The 20,335-nt window shown below is 36.6% G+C and overlaps 1 protein-coding gene across 4 annotated transcripts in view; it reads right to left on the bottom strand.

Moving 5' to 3' along the window:
* THSD7B (thrombospondin type 1 domain containing 7B) overlaps positions 1-20,335 on the bottom strand; it is an 802,394-nt gene that overhangs the window by 41,081 nt on the left and 740,978 nt on the right. For all 4 annotated transcript variants that reach the window (XM_074335732.1, XM_074335728.1, XM_019752567.2 and 1 more), the window contains 3 exons: positions 12,497-12,638; positions 10,638-10,753; positions 8,294-8,411 (listed from right to left, as the gene is read on the bottom strand). In XM_074335732.1, coding sequence (XP_074191833.1) covers positions 8,294-8,411; positions 10,638-10,753; positions 12,497-12,638 — 376 coding nt within the window. The remainder of the gene's footprint in view (positions 1-8,293; positions 8,412-10,637; positions 10,754-12,496; positions 12,639-20,335) is intronic.

The raw sequence follows: 20,335 nt of genomic DNA, 5'->3' as shown, positions 1-20,335 counted from the left end.
TGTGAGAGCTGGAATAGTGCAGAGAAAACATAGCACTACCGTGTGAGAGAGAAAAAAGGATGCAGTCGGAGAGAAAATAAAACATTCTACTAACAAGTACTAGAAAACAAAAGAAAGACCTCTTTCTATCAACCTGTTGCTGAAGCCACTCCTATAGATGTCTAGGAAGAGAAATAATAAATCAGTAATTGCCATGAATAACCAAGACAACAACACAGCTCAGAAAGAACGTGAAAAGTCTCCAGAAAAGGAACTTAAAGATATGGAAATATGTGACTTAAATGACAGAGAATTCAAGATTGCAGTTCTGAAAAAACTCAACGAGATGCAAGAAAAGACAGAAAGGCAGCTTAATGAACTCAGAAACACAATCAAAGAAAAACATGATCATTTTACGAACGAGATTGAAATTTAAAAAAAGAACCAAATAGAATTTCTGGAGATTAAGAACTCAATAGAAGCAATTAAGAATGAAATAACCAGCTTAGGTACTAGAGTTGATCAGATGGAGGAAAGAATCAGTGACATTGAAGATAGAAATCTGGAAATGACACACATGGAAGAAGAAAGAGACTTGAGACTGAAAAGAAATGAAAGAACTCTACAAGAACTTTCTGACTCCATCAGAAAGAGCAATATAAGAATAATGGGCATACCAGAAGGAGAAGAAAGAGAGAAGGGAACAGAGAATATATTCAAACAAATTGTTGATGAGAACTTCCCAAACTTGTGGACAGAACTGGATCCTCGAATCCAAGAAGCAAATAGAACACCTAATTACCTCAATCCCAACAGGCCTTCTCCAAGGCACATTGTATTGAAGCTGTCTAAAATCAACGACAAAGAAAGAATCCTCAAGGCAGCCAGGGAAAAGAAGATGGTAACCTACAAAGGAAAGCCCATTAGATTATCATCAGATTTTTCAGCAGAAACTCTACAAGCCAGGAGGGAGTGGAACCAAATATTCAAACTATTGAAAGAGAGAAATTATGAGCCAAGAATAATATATCCAGCAAAGATATCCTTTAGATATGAAGGAGAGATAAAGACCTTTCCAGATATACAGAAGCTGAGGGAATTTTCTAATACACAACCTGCACTACAAGAAATACTAAAGGAGGCTATTTGACCACCATCAACAGGGACAATTTGTGGCAACCAAAACATAAAAAGGGGGAGAGTAAAGGCCTGACCAGAATATGGGAGTGGAGAAAGTAAATGTGCCAAAGAAAATGGAATACTGTAAATATCAAACTTTCCTTTACATAAACTTAAGGGTAACCACTCAAAAAAATCCAGAACTGAAATATATATACTGTAATAAAAGAAGAAACAGAGGGAAACATCATAGAATACCACCACACAGAAATAATAGACAACAACAAAAAGGCAAAGAAACAGCCTTACCAGAAAACTAAAGATAGAATGACAGGAAATTCTATACAAGGAACTCATGAAACTCAACAACAAAAAAACAAACCACCCAATTGAAAAATGGACAGAGGACCTGAAGGGACATTTCTCCAAAGAGGACATACAAATGGCAAATAGATATATGAAAAAATGCTCAACATCACTAATCATCAGAGAAATGCAAATAAAACCACAATGAGCTATCACCTCACCCCAGTCAGAATGGCTGTCATCAACAAGACAAATAATAACAAGTGTTGGAGAGGCTGTGGAGAAAAAGGAACCCTCATACACTGTTGGTGGGAATGCAGACTGGTGCAGCCATTATGGAAGACTGTGTGGAGGTTCCTCAAAAAATTATGAATAGAATTACCATATGACCCAGCAATCTCTCTCCTGAGTATCTACTCAAAAAATCTAAAAACATTTATACATAAAGACACGTGTGCTCCAGTGTTCACTGTCGCTTTGTTTACGGTGGCCAAGACATGGAAACAACCAAAATGTCCTTCGATAGATGAATGGGTAAAGAAGTTGTGGTATATATATTTACAACGGAATACTATTGGGCAGTAAGAAAATATGATATAGGAACATTTGTGACAACATGGATGGATCTTGAGAGTATAATGCTAAGTGAAATAAGTCAGACAGAAAAAGCAGAGAACCATATGATTTCACCGATATGTGGTATATAAACCAAAAACAACAAAAGAACAAGACAAACAAATGAGAAACAAAATCTCATAGACACAGACAATAGTTTAGCGGTTACCAGAGGGTAAGGGGGGTGAGGGTTGGGAGATGAGGGTAAGGGGGATCAAATATATGGTGATGGAAGGAGAACTGATTCTGGGTGGTGAACACACAATGGGATTTATAGATGATGTGATACAGAATTGTGCACCTGAAATCTATGTAATTTTACTAAAAATTGTCACCCCAATAAATTTGAAAAAATATAAAAAAAACCCAAAAAGATGACATAGGAACATTTGTGACAACATGGATAGATCTTGAGTGTATAATGCTATGTGAAATAAGTCAGACAGAAAAAGCAGAGAACCATATGATTTCACCGATATGTGATATATAAACCAAAAACAACAAAAGAACAAGATGAACAAATGAGAAACAAAAACTCATAGGCACAGACAATAGTTTAGTGGTTACCAGAGGGTAAGGGGGTGGGGGGTGGGAGATGAGGGTAAAGGGGATCAAATATACGGTGATGGAAGGAGAACTGACTCTGGGTGGTGAACACACAATGGGATTTATAGATGATGTAATACAGAATTGTACACCTGAAATCTATGTAATTTTTACTAACAATTGTCACCCCAATAAATTAAAAGAAAGAAAGCAAGCAAGCAAGCAAGCAAGCAAGCAAGCAAGAAAGAAAGAAAGAAAGAAAGAAAGAAAGAAAGAAAAAATAAAAGAATACCAGACTGATCACATTTTACATAGAGGCTAAAAGATAAAGGTTACTGGCTTGCCTTTGAAATCTAAACAAAGCAAACAAACAAACAAATAAATAAATAAAAAGAAAAGCTGGAAATTTCAAAGTTGTGGTGCTTGAGAGTTAATACTAGATTATTTTTTCATTATGGGCTAGAGTTGACAGAAAAATTATATGCCATCTGGGAATCATAAGAGGCAGGCTGGATTACATAGTATAGAAAACACTATAATCTCATATACATTGAATAAAAAACTATAAAATAAGAAAAAGTCATAGTCTGGGGTTAACAACATTCTTAGAATGATATTGGGTAAATAATAATTGTGCATAATTTATGATATCCCATATTTAGACAGTTCTACATTTCACTGAACTGATGAAAATTCAACAAAGAATATGACTAATCCAAATATTAAGCTCTTCTATTAAAAACTTTGATCTTTGAAATCTATCTAAAAAGATCCCTTAGTGGAAGCTTAGAATCAGTCTCTCTCTAATGTCAAATAAATTGGATTCAAACTGTTCTGACCTTGAAATCTTTAACAGAATTAGAAAGTATAGTATATGCCACATATCAGGTGTACATGAAAGAGACAATCCAGACACTTGGAAAATAAAGAAGAACTCATTTCAAAATTTCTCTTCAGATCAATATAGTTCTGGGGGTTTGATGGCAAAGTGTGGCTCCTGGGGAAGCATCCAGAATATCCAGCACACCAGGTATTGCTTGACAACCCAGTGAATTCATAAACAGACAATCGTGAAGTCGGCCGAGAGCTGCAGGTGCTTTCCTCAGACTCCCATGGAACTGGCTTGCCCATTGAATGCGACTCAATAAAACTATCTTCTCTTGTGGTCTCTGCCCCATTGCCACACTCAACCAGTTGAAAAAAAGAAAGTGGCTCGTACAAAAAGACAGCTGCTGGCACACTGTGTTAGAAGACACAAGCTGCAGAGGTTTCTCCACGATAGTTTCCAACCTTTTCAGCTCTCCAGTTTGGTCTCTTTTAAGAAACTAGTTCATCTATGCCATACATTTCTGCTTTGGATTATCATTTGTATGTTGTTTTCCGGTGGTTCTGTGTGAGGATTAAGGCAAAATTTAAATACAGAATTCTCTCATTTGAGAAACATTACTATCTGCCAGGTGGTTGGTGATCAGAGAAGAGTGGTGCTGTGAGATTGGAGCTGGAAGGTTGGAGTTGGGGAGCCGTTTGGGGACTGATGAGGGGTAATGTAATACTCCATAAAGGCTGTCTCAGCAGAGTCCTGAGACTAAGTGCTTTAAAATGTGAAGGCCATGAATCCTGTTTTTCTTTGCACTGCTCTGTTGTTGTTTTTTCGTTTGTTTGTTTGTTTTTGTTTTGTTTGTTTTTTTTAAGATTGAGGTTGGGCACAAATAAATATAACTAGACATACTCATTTTTATATTTTTGTATGTATGTCCTAACATAGAAACTTGAATGCAACAGGTAGTCAAAACAATGCTTATGAGATTAAACCCTGAGCAGCTAGTAGAGAAAACAACAATTATAAGAGTTATGGTACCTTTTCTTTTAATTGTCACATAAATATCATCTCCTCAGTAGCCTGCCTTCCCCCATCCCTCACTCCCCTGCAGGATAACTATTATTCTCCATCAAACGAACTATTTTTGTTTCATCATAGCACTCATCAGTATCTGTCATTTTTGTGTTTACTTGTTGCTTTGCTATCTCTCTGTCTTGTCATCACCATCTAATTTTCCACTAGAATATTAAATTTATGAACTCAGGGGACATTATTTCCCTGGGATCTTATCTGTTCAGCTCCTGGCTCTCGGAAAGCATTCAATGAGTATTTGTGATATATATGAATAAATTTCTTCTACAGTCCTGTCTACAGATCTCAAAATACAGGGTCACCATATAATTTATTTTCCACACTGACACTTTTGACACTGAAAGAGGACACCATTAGGTGCCAGAATAATAGGTGTAGACTTTATAAATCTTTGTTGAATAAATAAATGAAAAATGGAATACATACATATTTAGAACAGAGCACTGGAGGGTGTGTCAGCTATTGGGATCACCAGTATGGACTATTCCTTAAAAGGCACTATCACATCTGACAATTAGGGAGGTCAAGATATCGAAGGGTCAAGAAAGGATTCCCAAGAAATTCTCCTACTAGACCATTAGAGACTAACTAGAGGTGATTTATAGCTAGTGGCATATCTCTGTGCCACTAACTATAAATCTTTTAGATGATTTCCAAGCGCTTTATACAACTTGATTTCTCAAGTAGTTAACATTTCCTTCCCTAGTCTCCCTGTGCTTTAGTTCACACAATGATTTTCCTTAGGAAAATCTTTGTTTGTCTTTGTTTGTTAATCTAAGGATTAGAAAAGGTGAATTTAAGTTCAGACTAGAATGGCTTAGAATTCTCCAATAGCGGAATTGAGATTTGGAAGGTTTTTTTGTTTGTTTGTTTTTGTTTTTGTTTTTACAGTAGATAAACAGGGTCTGATGAGTCTACATCACTAACACAACTGCTTGAAAAATTAAAGTGATTTTTTAATATTAAACTTACAATTTGGATGCTTCTTTTTAAAGGTGGTGTGTTAGCGTAAACATGGCAATCCATCGTGTTTCAATGACTTGGTACAGTGGCAGAATTAGGACTTTCAGACAAAATTAATAACAAACAGATTTTCTGTCTCCTTGTATTGAACACATTCTTGGGTAATGGTACCTAAGATTTATGTATTTAGTTAGAGGGAGAGGGAAACAGCCACTGGCAGGGGCTGGCTGCCTCTGGGCTTGTGATTTAGTTGGCAAGCTCTTCCCCTTCAAGTTTTTCCCTAAGGTCTAAACCCACCGGTGCAATGACAAATACTAACTGAAATTCCTCCAATGTGCCAGGTACTGTGCTTCATGGGAATTGGGGGATTCACCCATGAACAACCCAAACAGGGTCTTTGGCCCCTTAGAGAGATAACATTAAAATTCAACTCATGCATGATAAAAGTAGTGAGGGCAGTAGTGGGAGTGATGGTGAGATATTCCATGTGAGGAAAAGTACCAAGTTAGAAGTACACACTCAAGGATGTGACTGAAATATGGTACATTGGAGCACAGATGGCCAATGGGACCATGGAGGGTGATGAGGATAGAGAGGCAGGCATGTGTGGGATCATGTAGCTCTTTGTTGATCATGCTGACAATACAGGACTTCGTCCTTTCTCTACTTTTCCATGCTACCCTTTACATTTTGAGAGTCACACATCCCAGCAGAGGCCCATGCAGACAAGACTGCAGTATTTTTGGCTGTGGGATAACCGGGGTGGGTCACTACACAGAAGAGGAGCCAGTTGTGTGATAAAAGACATCACCAACGTGAATACCACCTCTCATTTGTATGTCTTTAGTCAACTCATCAGTGTGCAATATTACCTATTTACTTCTTTATTTTCTCTCTGTTTTCTCTCAACTAGTTTGTAAGCTCCATGAGAACAGGGAAATTATCTTTTCTTCCTCCACTGCTGTATTCCCAACACTTTGAACTGTAACTGGCACATATGTATTTGCTTAATGGATAAATTAATTGATAAATGACTTAAGTCAACAGGAAAACAATTGTTCAGATTTGCATTTTTAAAATTTCACTTAGGCTATGACTGTAGCTCATGGCTTTTCAGTGAGGTAAAAGGATAAGATATGAGAGTGAGAGATGAAAGTGACTGGGTCTATGAAATAATCTTTAAAAGATCCTAGGGTGTCTCCTATAACCCTCTCTATTACTGGTGGGAAGGAAGATAGAGATGGAAATTAATCTATACTAAACACCTATAATGTGTCAACAGCTACTATGCTAGGTACCTTCATATACTGCACATTATTTAATTATCAAACCAAAAACAATGCCTCTAATATGTGCATGAATTTCATATTATAGATAAGGAAGCTGAGACTCAGAAAGATTAAGTAATTTGCTTAAATAGCTGCTCTTTGAACCTAGATATACCCAACTTTAAAGTGGATGCCCAACTGGAAACTATGCCATGCTTCCAATCAGAAAATTTGGGAAATCATTAAAATCTTGGTCCTAAGACTTACCATTTGGTTTTCTTTTCAGGCTCCCATTGCATAGGAAATGACATGTTCTTATTAGATATTGTGATTTCTACATTGTCATTTTGAATGATGCTCTTTGCAGAAGTAGTTTTCAATTTCCTTAACCACATTTTCCTGATATATATCCTGGCTACCATTTTCAGCTCTGTCCTACCCAGGATGTTACAGAAGAGTTCACAGATGAGACCCCTTTCCAAGCTGCATCCTGCCTCATTTCCTCAGACTATCCCAACTAAAGCAGAGAATTATCAACAACTCCAGCACACTCATTTGTGAATAGCTTAGAAATGAGCCAATATTCTAGTGTCAATGGTCCAGTCACAGGACTTCTAGAAAACTGCTTCCAAATATCTTTGTTTGGTAATCAGATCCAGGTCTTGCCATCCCTTCTCTGATCCTGATTCCATGATTCATCCAACTTAGAATTCTTCTTCCCTTTTCTCCCCCTTCTTAGTGCCTAGCCATATAACAGGATTTCTCTCTGGGTCCCTACTCCAAATGTTTGACATTTACCTTGTGATCAATTGTAACTCCCGTTCAGGAATAGAGTCCTATCATAAACCATAGCTCTGTGCTTTCCTGTTATGCTCTTGTTGCACTCTTATGTGGATATAGGTCTTGGTTTCTACTTTAGCCTGATAGCTGGAGTGCCATCTATGTTTCCATTTGCCTAGCTTCTGAGTATCAGTTGCCTTCTGCATTCCTTGCCATTATGCATTACTTACCCACTGAGACACCATCAGGAACATGGGAAGTGATTGCTATCTGCTCACCAAAGATTCACACTTCCTTTCCCCCATACTGTTGCTGAGAAGTAACTAGTCATCCAGAAACTACATTTCCTGCCCTACCACCTTGCATTGAGCTGGGGATATGGGACTAAATTTTGTCTAGCAGAATATAGACGGAAGAGATATATGCAACTTCCAATAGGGTCCTTCAAAATTTCCTTCAAAAGTCACTGTGATTTGGGTGTTTACCTGACACAGGAGCCAGTCTTACTTATATAATCCAAAAACCACAGAGACCAACATTGTTTGGATGTGTTGAGCTTATGACCTTTTGAATCAATATTGTCCCACAGGGCCAGCACCTCCTCTGGCGTCGGCCACAGTGACCAAGTCAGTTCTTGGTAAGTGGCACAAAGGACTGATTCTGTGAGGCCGTGTTCTTTGTCTTCTCTTCTGTGTCAGCCTCACGCTGCCTCCAGCTGGCCAACAATGCCTAATGCCCATTTGTCAAGCTACAGGTATTTAAAAACTACAGTGTTCAGTGGGAACAACATAGGGGACCTACAGACCTCCATGGCCACAAGTCTGTGAGCATTCTGTCCAAGCTGTCCATCCTGAGAGCTGACAATTGACCACACATTCCACCAGGCAGTGAACGCTCATTCTCTGGGGCTTCTCCAAGTTACGCTGCAGATAGAAATGAACGAGGATTTTACTGGAGAAGTCATGTACACATCAAATCAACTCACTATCCTTTTATGGGGAAAAACTGCCTTTTATTCAATGATGATAATCTTTCCACATTTTTGTAGGGAAAAATATCCTTCCTTACGTAAATTGGTGGCAATCATAGAAAATGGTCGCCCTTATTTCACAAAATCACAATTTGTCAGCTCAAATTTCTTTTTATAAACGTTGGAATAGACCTCCAAGTAGGGTACTGGGAAAGCAGGTGGTTACGTGACAAAGAGATCTGTTCTGTCACTCAGCCAGCAAGGACCCAGGAGGACAGCACAGTGCTAAATCCAGGCATCTTGCACTTCTGGGTGGGCCAGTGGCACATAGAGAAATCAAAACTAACAGCTAGTGGGGTGGCCTGTTAGCTCAGTTGGTTAGATCGTGGTGCTGATAACACCAAGGTTGCTGGTTTGATCCCTGTGTGGGCCATTATGAGATGCACCCTTCTTAAAAAAATAAAATAAATGATAATAATAATAATAAAACTAATAGCTAGCTAGGCTGAAAAATAAATCTGAATAAAACCCAAATCAACAACCCATCCAAAGTTCATAAAAAAGACCAATTATGCTAAAAACATAATCCCAGTTAATCATCAGCAAAGTTGGTGGTACAGTTTATTTTCCTCTCGTCCTCTCTGAAACCTGCATCTAGGCAACAATCTACAAATTGTAATGATCAAGGTAGAAGAGGTCTTAGTAAAGGACTAAATTATCTAAGAAACACAGAAAGAATAATGAAAAATTCTGCTTTAAGACTCACACATTGTGTGCTTATATAGGAAAACTTTGACCTTCAACACATCTTAAATGTTAGCAATGTCCACACCAAGTTAAAATGAATGATTATAGCATGCTTATTTGACAAGTGGCCAAAATGGACATTACCATATGTGTTCTATGATCTGTTCAAAATGGGTTAATAATTTGACACTTCTTTAAACTGATACCCTTTTTTTGGTTGGACATATGGCATTTAGAAAGCAGAGAGACTGATGTTTCTATTAATGAATAGTTTATATCTTTCTTTGTATCAAAAGAAAAGATTTATTATGTACACCAAATGCAAGATTTTCACTTATTTGGAGCTGCTGTACATTGGCAATTCATTTTTCTTGAAGCAGGCAACGTCTTGAGAGGTAGATAAAATGAAATAAAGTGTTAAAATAAATCACTGACACTTGATAGACAGAACTCTGTCCTACATTAGCCAGTTTTGGATTTCACCAAATGGGACATCCAACTTCAGACGGTTAGGTCTCAGAGTTGGTCTGTGGCTATACTGGTGGTTTACAGAGCATGTGATGATAATACTTAATTCTGTTAAACCAGGATAGGTGAAAAAGGTTTTGTTTTGATTTTAATTTCCATTTGTGGTTTCTACTTACGTTAGGAAAAATGGGACAATTTTTATTTTCCAAGTTTGTTAAAATAGTTTCTGTGGTAACCTGAGTTAACAGGCCCTGGATTTTCAATTTATTTCAAATATTGTCTAGTGATTCTTTAGTGTGACAGCATGTGGTCATATGTATTTCTATTAAATTGTCCCCATAGTGCTTTTCACTTATACATTGGGAAGGTAATGCCAACTTATTTGGAATAGTTTTTGTCCAAACTCCATATAATTTTTCACAGGAAAAAAAGGGACAATAAAATTGCAAAACTTCAGAACCCACTAATATGAAACTTGGTAGGGAGGCGTTTTAACTTAGTTTGAGAAGAAAAATACAACAGTACTAATTACCTACCAATCAAATATCAAATTGGCAGAGTATTCTAATATCAATTGTCAGCATTCATGTTATATGCAAAAGATATTATCACATATGCAAATGAATCACCTGCCCAATACGAGGAATCATATCTAAATATTCAAGTCACCGGATATCAATAGTTTGTCGGCCAGCAAGTACAGCTAAATAAGCTTGCAAAAGTCATAAATAAAATATATTATGTTAATGAACTCATTTCGTCAGCTCAAAATGACTTTTCCCAGTCATTTTGATTAGATTCAAACTAGCGAGCAATAACTATATTATACTAGTACCAATTACTTTAACTGAGCCTAAGTTGTGATGAGAAGAAATCAGGGCCTATATCAAGCATTGTGGAGGTTGCGGACCAATACTAAGAAAAACAAAGCCTTAGGTGTGAGACACAAATATAAAAACATTACCTGCTCACATTGGTCCATGCCGACTGGTTTGCCGTCACTGCGCACACAGCTCAGAAGGCGGGTCCTGACACCTTGCCCACAGGTCGCATTTTCACTCAACTGGCATGTGCTCCACTCTACAGGCATAGAATCACCATACTGAGTTTCAAAATTATGGCCATCTGAGCAAAATACAATAAACCTTTGATTATCTGCATTGGTGGAGGATACTGCGCATATAATCCTAGAATCATTTCCAGGTAGCTTCAAAAAGCATCATGTAATTCTTCTATTGAAAAACCATCACATAAATTAATAAGAGTCAGTTACCCTCCTAAGTTTGCTTTCTTAAGGTAAAAACCAAATGCTTGTTAGAAACCACCTCACAATTAGCTACGAAGAAAAGGAAAGACACTAACCAGGATAACAAAGGAAAATCAATTTGGAATCACCTGTTTTCTGGGGATAATTGAGAGAGAAAATAACTTAGCAATGATGCTAATCTTTGATGCAAACTTGAAAATGTTTTCAAGGAATGAATATAATCATCTAGACATTTGGTACAGTGAAGCCAAGAGAGGTTCCCCAGAAAGGAAAGAGCTCAAGGTATTCAGAACTTTATGGACTGTCCCCAAAATTCTAATTTTCTGAAAATATTCTCTCACGAGAGAAGGTGTTATAAATTTGGCTAGTTGCATTACAAAGTAGACAACTGAGAGTGAGAATAAATTATCCCATAGTTAACCTACTTCTTAAAAAATTCTTATTGTTGGAGTGGGTAAAAAGGAAGATCTTTGATCATATACAATGAGAACATTTTTAAGGAGAATTTTCATAGTTGGTAGATGATCTAAGGGAATAGCAAACCCTTGTATAATAAAATCAGGGTTTTAAAGACATGTTCTTCCAGTAAAGCAAATTTAATTGCATTTCTGAAAAGTTGCTATGAAAACCAAGGATCTGAAGCAAATTTAACTAAAGAAAAAGGACGAAAACAGTAAGTTATCTTTCACCTACAGAAACAATCAGACAGCCCCACAGAATTCCCTAAAAGGTTTTCTACATGAGAAATCTTAGCAGTGCCACTGGGACCTCAGTGGGGGATTTGTTTCAGAAAAGGCTATTATTGTTTTGCCTCTGCAGGCTTGTGGCAGTTTGGTCATCAGTCTTGAATTCAACGTTGAGACTTAACATGGTTCCACATTTTGTGATATTATGTATATCTGCTACTGCAGGGAATGGCGGGTAGCAGATCAATGCAAGCCAACAATCTTTGGGTTTAGACATTGAGCACTGTGGTGCCCCAGAAAATCCTGAGCAGTGGCTGAATAAAGAGGCTGTTGTGAACCCCGGTGCCCCTCAAACATCCCTGGCCAGGCAGGCCTAGCATTCAGTCTTACTGAGACTCACAGAACAAGTACATCACAAGCTTGACTTTCTTGAAATAATAAAGGCCATGAAACAGCTAAATTCTGTAACAGAATGATTACATTCTTTTCTCACAGGTAAATTATCCCCTGCTACTTATTTTTATTGTTTCAGTTCATCAGGCTTAATTCAACTTTATTCTGAAACTTTGCCAAGTATCTTTGACTTCAGAGATTCATGGGGCCTTGCTGAATCTCCATGCCAAGAGTGGGCATTTCTTTCTGTAAAGGGACACTGGAAATGTCAAGTCCTCAGCCTTTCATGCAATATACTCATGTATATTCTTCTTGTTTTTATCTCCCATGAAGATAGGCACACGGAGACTACTTTTTATCAATGAAATGTACTCTGTTCCCTCAAACAGTCCTTAATCTGGAGAATGAAAACACACAAACATTCTCCCATTAGCCAACGTTCAGGGGAAATAACATGGCTGTGGATTCGTACCGTACCTGTCAGATTGTACTGGAACTGGAAGCAATTTTCATTGAGGAGGCAAGGCCGCACCTGGGAGTCTTCAGCACATGTCCTTGAGCTCAGCGAGGACCTCAGCAGATGGCGGGTTCTTCTCTGCATTGTGTGGGGATCACATGACTATGAAAATCAAAAAGCAGGCAGAGTTAGGACGGGCCCAGCTTTAGCTGACAAATTACAATTATTTGTATACAGGCAGGGGCATGTACAATGACTACAGGGAAGAGACTATTGAGAGTATTAAACATAATATTTAGAACATAAAACCATTATGTGATTCAAAGTAAAGACTTTTTATTTTATTCACCTGACAACTCTTTCTTTTCTATGTTAGGGTGAAACCTACATTTTTATCTTCCATGTATAACTAGGCACATGGAGACTACTTTTATCAATTAAATGTACTCTGTAGTCTCAATCTGCCCTGTAGCAGAGAGCAATGAGTTGTGAAATATTTAAATGAATGACAGAATGAGGACACTGTCCTGTGCCTTCATAGTCTAGCCCAATAGAAATAAGCACACAGATAATTGTTTTTAGCGAGAAAATTATTTTCAAAACCTTGGAACAAACAGGTATACAGAGAGAATTATGAAATCAATATGGCCAATATACCAGAACTTTCCTCTTATTTGGGAGACCCTCTGATCCAAAGAGGATGAGCCACTAAATGTCATAGCTTTTTCAGCAAAATCAATGTATAAATATGAGCTTCAAAGATCTCCTGCAAATATCATTTTACCCGCGGGTCCACATGTTCTCTCACAGCCTTGACTCATCTAATGCCCTTGAGCCAAGTAATCCTGCCTGCCACATCTCCTCCAACTGCTCAGCCCACAACGGACCTTCAAGTTCCCCCAACTGGAATAATTTCCTTTCAACTGCCCTACATCCCATCCTTCCACTCCCGCAGAACACTAATCGGGGCTTCATCATTGACAGTCTTTCTTTTAATGGTAAATTCTTCTCTTCTTTCCTGGGCAACATTCCACCCATGCTGAGGAATTACTCTACAGAACTTGCTTCTAAGCATATGAGTATATACATACACATATACTTACATGTTATACCTGCCCTTTTAATATTATTATTCTTTATTATCCTGGCTCCTTCCTTTATACACTCTTTGAGGGCATGATAGATCATGCTTTCTGTATTCCATGTCACTCCCTGAAAATCTTGGTATATTTTTCACACAGTGGTTATAGAATAAATACCAATAAATACAGCCACAATTCCAGACCCACAAATCTAAGAGGAACAGAGATGTTTAAACTACAGGAGCAATAAAAGTTTCTGAATGAAAGTCACCAAATCATCATTTCCGTATTTGGGATGTTTTATTTATTTTTATCTTTTTAACTTTTCAGATATTGGAGCAAGAACACAACCTATAAACTGAATCTTGGCTGTTAAATCAAAATGATAATGTTGGGTTGCACTGAACTATACAGAAAAATGCCATAAAATTTTCTAATTTTAGATGATTGGAGCTATTGAAACACATTTACTGTCCATGTAACTTTACAGTTGGATAATTTGTCAATTTTTGTAAAGTAATTTTATATTTTAACTGTATTGAATTGTCTTTAGATAATCAAGAAGGGCCATTAAAACCAGGTAATTATTCTCAATTATCTGCAAATGAATCCCATGCTAAATGCTTACTAATAATTTATTACTAGCTCACCAATTAATTTGATTATTTGTTCTCTGAGAAGGAATAATAACTTAAATGATTTGCCAATGAAAGTATCTTAGTAGATACTCCTGATTACACATTTTCTGCCTTATAAAAAAATCAATTAATGTCTGAACCTAATATGTGTAAAGACTTATGTACAGGCTTAGGGCTTAGTCTAAGCCATCAAATAAAGCAAAAGAGAAAATAACACACACACACACACACACACACAAACACACACACACAACCATGCATGAATGCACAAGTGAAATTACTATGTAACCTTGAACAATTCACGTATATGCTCTGTACCTTATTTCCTCATATAAACCTGGGTGAGAAACAGGTATAGAGATAGGCATATACTTTGATAAGATTTAAGAATTTCTTCCCTCAGACCTCATAGTATATCAGGCTCTAAGTCTCATGGATATGGTTTTAAAATATCCTCTTGAGCCTTACCTGTTGTCCATAACCATGTGGACATTGATAATCACTTTCTAGAAATTAACATAGTGAAAACCAACATTGCAGCTAACTCTCCTATTAACTCTTTATCCATAGAAGCAGGCAAAGAGGGGAGCATGGGTGAGTGAAATCTACAAAGACAATTCAACCTAATCTTAGGCAATATGTTCACATTCTACCTTATAGAAATTGTCCTAGCACTGCTCACAAGTGGTAGATGGATTAGTGTTTCTCCTTATTTCTTTCTCTCTATTAGCTATTTATATGAAGTTCATACAATAATGAATTGGTCACAGGAAGATGGGAGTGAGGCTAAGAAAAATAGAATAGTGAGAGAGACTTATATCTAGATGATTTCTTTATTGGATCAAGACTCCTTAAATACAAACCTGGATCTCCTGTCCTCTAGAGTATTTATACAAAGACATGTCATTAACTTTCTAAATACAAAAAGTGAGAAAGCAATGTGTGGATAACTACCCCAAAGCCAACGCTGGACCAGTTTTACTATAAAGATCAAGTTTATATAATTTAAGTTTATTTGTGTTAGGGAAGGAGATAACCAATCAGAACCAGCTCCAATAGTCCCCACTTATCTGTGATTTTGGTTTCAGTTTCCCATGGTCAGCCATGGTCTAAAAATACTAAATGGAAAATTCCACAAATAAAAAAAATTCATAACTTTTAAATTGTGCGCCCTTCTGAGTAGCAGTTTGAAATCTCACACCACCTGGGACATAAATCATCCCTTTGTCCAGTATTTCTACACTGTATATGCTCCATACATTAGTCACTTAGTAGTTGTCTCAGTTGTTGGATCAACTGCGGTGGTATTGCAGTGCTTGTGTTTAAACCACCCTTATTTTACTTGATAATGGTCCCAAAGCACAAAAGTACTGATGTAGGCAATTTGGACATGCCAAAGAATGTTCCTTTAAGTGAAAAGGTGTGTATATATAGGAGAAAACATAGGATATATATATATATATATATATATATATATATATATATATATATATATATATATATATATATATCAGGTTCAGTGCTTTCTATGGTTTCAGTCATCTACCAGAGGTCTTGGAACATATGCCTGACAGAGAAGGAAGGGCTACCGTAGTCTCTGGTACATAATCCCCTTTAAGAGATTAGATTTTTCTGACATATTACCTTTGAAAACCAGCACTTAGCATACAGTTCAATCATTCGTCTTAACGTTGTACCTTCACACCTTTTGTTCTTTCTGGGAACAAGGCCTTGACGCTTGGGCCTGACGTGAATATTTGTATTCATTGGTCAAAATTATATCAGATATCCACTGACTTCCTTGCACCCTTATAAATGGAATTGCCTCATCTAGTAAACATTTCCACTGTACTTGTACACGTATTAATGTATGTGCATTCCTTCCAATGGGCTATTTGAAGAGACAGTCCATGTCTTAATTTTCATGGACACTGAGAGGTTGTTCTGTGTCTGGCATATGGTATGTAAACAATAAATATTTGTTGTGTAGAATAATTTGGTTCTTCTTGAGCAGTAAGACTGGAGTTTTGTTAGCTGGCTTTAGCAGACAAATAGTCAAACCTGGACTGTGATCATCTTGCCTGAATTTAAGGGATCCCCATAGGTCTGTGTAGCTGATAAAACAGGAATATGATATTTTCTCTAATCCTCATATATTTTTTATAAAATCTAGATAACACTTCCCAGAATAATAGAATTTATCATTACATTAATAAACATATCAATAAAGGAGTTTTCATTTGCCCATATAAAACAGATAATTTAGATAAGATATTTTAAATAAATACAAATAAGAATGTAGAACTTGATATTTTTTCTCATTAACACTGAACTATTTACAATCACAGTTTGATAAAAACCTGGCATAAATCCAGGTACTTGTGAATTTAAGTCACTGTGCAAATTTCTTGTCTAGAGATGAGCATGACTGCAAGACCGAGCCTTGTCAGCTATCATCAGATATAAATACCCAACGCTTTTATTCAGTTACAAGGTTTATCTGATAATTCCTTGACGCTTTCTCCCTCAGTTAGCTGATTAGCTCTCCTGTTAGTAGCTCTGCTATTTCTCTATATTTCATGAGGCAACAATAGATATATGCTATGAACTTGAATTTTCTTATGTGGAAAAACGGGGTAAAAAGATTCACAAAACACCACTGCAAAGTTTTGTAAGGAAATTTTAAATAAAATTAAACCTTGGTTCTCAAAGATTGACAAGGCCTGAGAAAACCTGAAGGGGAGAAAAATCAGGGCCTGAAGAGTCATTAGTCATGGCTCTCATATTTAAAAAAAATTCTCAGAGATTCTGAGGAGATGGTTACAGAAATGAAAAAAAAAAAAAATTCTTTGAACATGACAGTGCAACAAGGAGAGCAAAGTCAAAAATGGGCCATCAATAAATCAACAAACAAGAAGTGCTGGTGAGGATATGGAGAAAAGGGATCCCTCGTGTACTGCTGGTGGGATTGCAGATTGGTGCAGCCACTGGAAATCAGTATGGAGTATCTCAAAAAACTGGAAATGAACTACCTTATGACCCAGCAATTCCACTCTTAGCTATCTATCCAGAGAAATCCAAAATGCTAATTCGAAAAAATTTATGCACCCCTATGTTTATTGTAGCACTATTCACAATAGCCAAGACATGGAAACAACCGAAATGTCCATTGGTAGATGACTGGATTAAGAAAGTGTGGTACATTTATACAATGGAGTATTACTCGATCATAAAGAAGACGGAAATCTTACCATTTGCAACCATATAGTTGGACCTAGGGAACATTATGCTAAGTGAAATAAGTCAGATGTCAGATGGAGAAAGACAAATATCATATGATCTCACTTACATATGGAATCTAAAGAATAGAATAAATGAACAAGTTAATCAGAAACCGTCTCAGAGACATAGAGGAAAAACTGAGGGTTGCTAGATGGGAGGGGGGTGGGGATGAGGGAGAAGGTGAAGGGATTAGAAAGCACAATTGGTAACCACAAGATTGCCACAGGGATACGAAAGTCAGTTTGGGGAATGTAATCAATAATGTGAAGATTTTGTAGGGTATCTGATGGACACTTGTCTTATTAGGGAGACCACTTCATGGACGGTGTAGGTGTCTGCTGCGGTGGGCACCTGAAGGTGAATAAGAATGTCAACTATAATTTATATATATATTCACAGGATGTGGAGTACAGCATAAGGAATAGGGTCAATGGAACTGTAACAGATATATAAGATGTCTGAGCGGTAGTAGATTGGGGGAGGGGAGTTATCACTTTGTGAGGGGTATAAATCTCTAACTAGTACATTTTTCGTACACCTGAAACTAATAATAATAAAATAGTTAGACGATATACTCAGTAAAATTAAGTGACAAGTTATTTCCACAAACCTCAAATTATGAGTAGGTAGGGAGCAATGACTGAAGTATCAGCATCAAACAGCAGAACGTAAGAAGGGACAAAATGGACAGCTAGCATACCCAGGAAATAGAATACAGGTAGCATACCCACTGAAATAGAAAATTGAACCTGAGAGTCATAGGGTTTTGCACACTCCAAAAGCAGGTGAATATAAAGGTACCAAGGAGAGGTTTTAGGGGCTGACACAGTCTGGGTCCAATGAACTCTCAACATTAACAAGCCAAAGCACCCTTCCAGGACAGTTTCCTACACTGAAGGAAAACTTGTGGGAAGCGTTTCCAAACTAAGAGAGAGAGAGAGAGAGAGAGAGAGAGAGAGAGAGAGAGAGAGAGAGAGAGAGAGAGAGAATGAGAATGAATCCTGGACCATGAAATGAAAGTAGGAAAAAACAGTTCTCAACTACACCTCCTTCTAAAAGTTCATAAGACTTGATTTTGCATAAAAATAAGCAAAGGAAGGGATAAAATTCAAATCCTACAAAACGGTATTATGAATAAAAAGAAAATAAAAGTCATAAATCACATCCCCATAGATAAGAAAGTGCATCAAAAAGACATGCATAAAAAACAGATGAAAACTATTTTATAATGAGCTAACAGTCCCTTAGGAAATGGGACAAGATACAAAAGAACAACATAAATAAGATTAGAAAACCTCAACTCAAATGATAAGACTCAGCAAATAGAAATAAAAATAAAATCATTTTCAGAAATGAAGATAAAACTAGGAGAAACACAAGGATAAAATAATACAACAAATATTGTCTTAAGAAAAACAAAAAAATGGAAAAAGAATAAAATTGAAATTAAGTAAAACATTAAACAAGAGATTAAAAGTATTTGAGAAAAACTGGTGAATAGAAAAGTGAGGCAAAACAGATGCCACGTGCATATAATAAGATTTTATAAAAACAAAACCTAAGAAAAAAGAACTTAACACAAAAAGATTCAAGAAAACTTTTTTAAAAAATTGAAACTACTGTTTAAAGTGTACATCAGAATCACCTATATTGAGACATATCCTAGTAAAATTATTAAGCTTTAAAGAAAAAGAAAAACATTCTTTGAGCATCTAGGCAATAATACCAGATGGCTTATAAAGAAAAAAAAATCAGATTATCATAAGACTTTTTGACAGGAAAATCTTATGCTAGAAAAACTGCAGTGTTATAATAAAGATATACAAAGAAAAACACCAAACATGATCCAAGGATTTTATATTCAGCAAAGCTGATTTTCAATGAAAAGACAATAGATAACAACAGGCAAGAACTCAAGGAATATTGTTTTCACAAGCTCTTTCAAAGGGTTTTACTGGAGACTGAGTTTTAGGCATCCAAATGGCAGGAAAGACATCAATGTGAAGACTCATGGAGAGCCGACTTGACTTGAAGAACTTACATAAAGACTGTATGCTCTGAAGATATAGATAAAATAAAAATGTAAAAGAATGAGGAAGGCCTATGTAAAAAACTATCAATGTCTTAAAGTATTCATGTTGGTGGTAGTATAGGTATTGTTATTCTGAGAATGCTTTCTATGTTATGTGGAATAAAGCAAAGGTGTAGTTATTCTATCTGTCTGTCTGTCTGTCTGTCTGTCTGTCTGTCTATCTATCTATCTATATCTATCATCCATCTATAGCTATCTCTCTATCTATTATCTATCTATCTATCTATCTATCTATCTATCTATCTATCTATCTATCTATCTATCTATCTTTTATCTCCAGTGTCCTTGAAAAAGTTGATTCTTAGTATAGAAAAATGAGATACAGATGTAAGGTAGAACTTAAGTGAACTCTTATTTAGAGTTCATCAGTATAAACTTATGAAATAATTCCTCTTCACAATAAAGGAAACAACAGTATATATTTCAAAGCTCTTCCTACTGAAGTGGCCTAGAAACCGTGGAAGCACTAAGTGACAGCCTCCCTAGAGTTCTTTCTGTGTCATTGAAGAGCCCTTTCCACTAAAAGAAGCCAGGGTTTTTTTACAGGAACAGTTGATTCTAAGTCTGGCAAAAGGAAATGTACAAAATGAGACTGACACATCTTGCCATATCAAATAACAAGGAAGCTAACAAAGAACACCAGAGTCTTTATTAAAATGTTTGTAGAACAAATTTAAAAAGACTACAGCTAGGATAATCTGAGCATTGCTATAGATGATAACTGAAAAGGATTAAAATGCGTCAACTTTATTTAAATTTGATTTC

The sequence above is a fragment of the Rhinolophus sinicus genome, linkage group LG01 (assembly GCF_036562045.2).
Source record: "Rhinolophus sinicus isolate RSC01 linkage group LG01, ASM3656204v1, whole genome shotgun sequence".
NCBI classification, from domain to species: Eukaryota; Metazoa; Chordata; class Mammalia; order Chiroptera; family Rhinolophidae; genus Rhinolophus; species Rhinolophus sinicus.
Note: the sequence above shows the minus strand (reverse complement) of the source record. Positions and strands in the feature narration are given on the sequence as shown.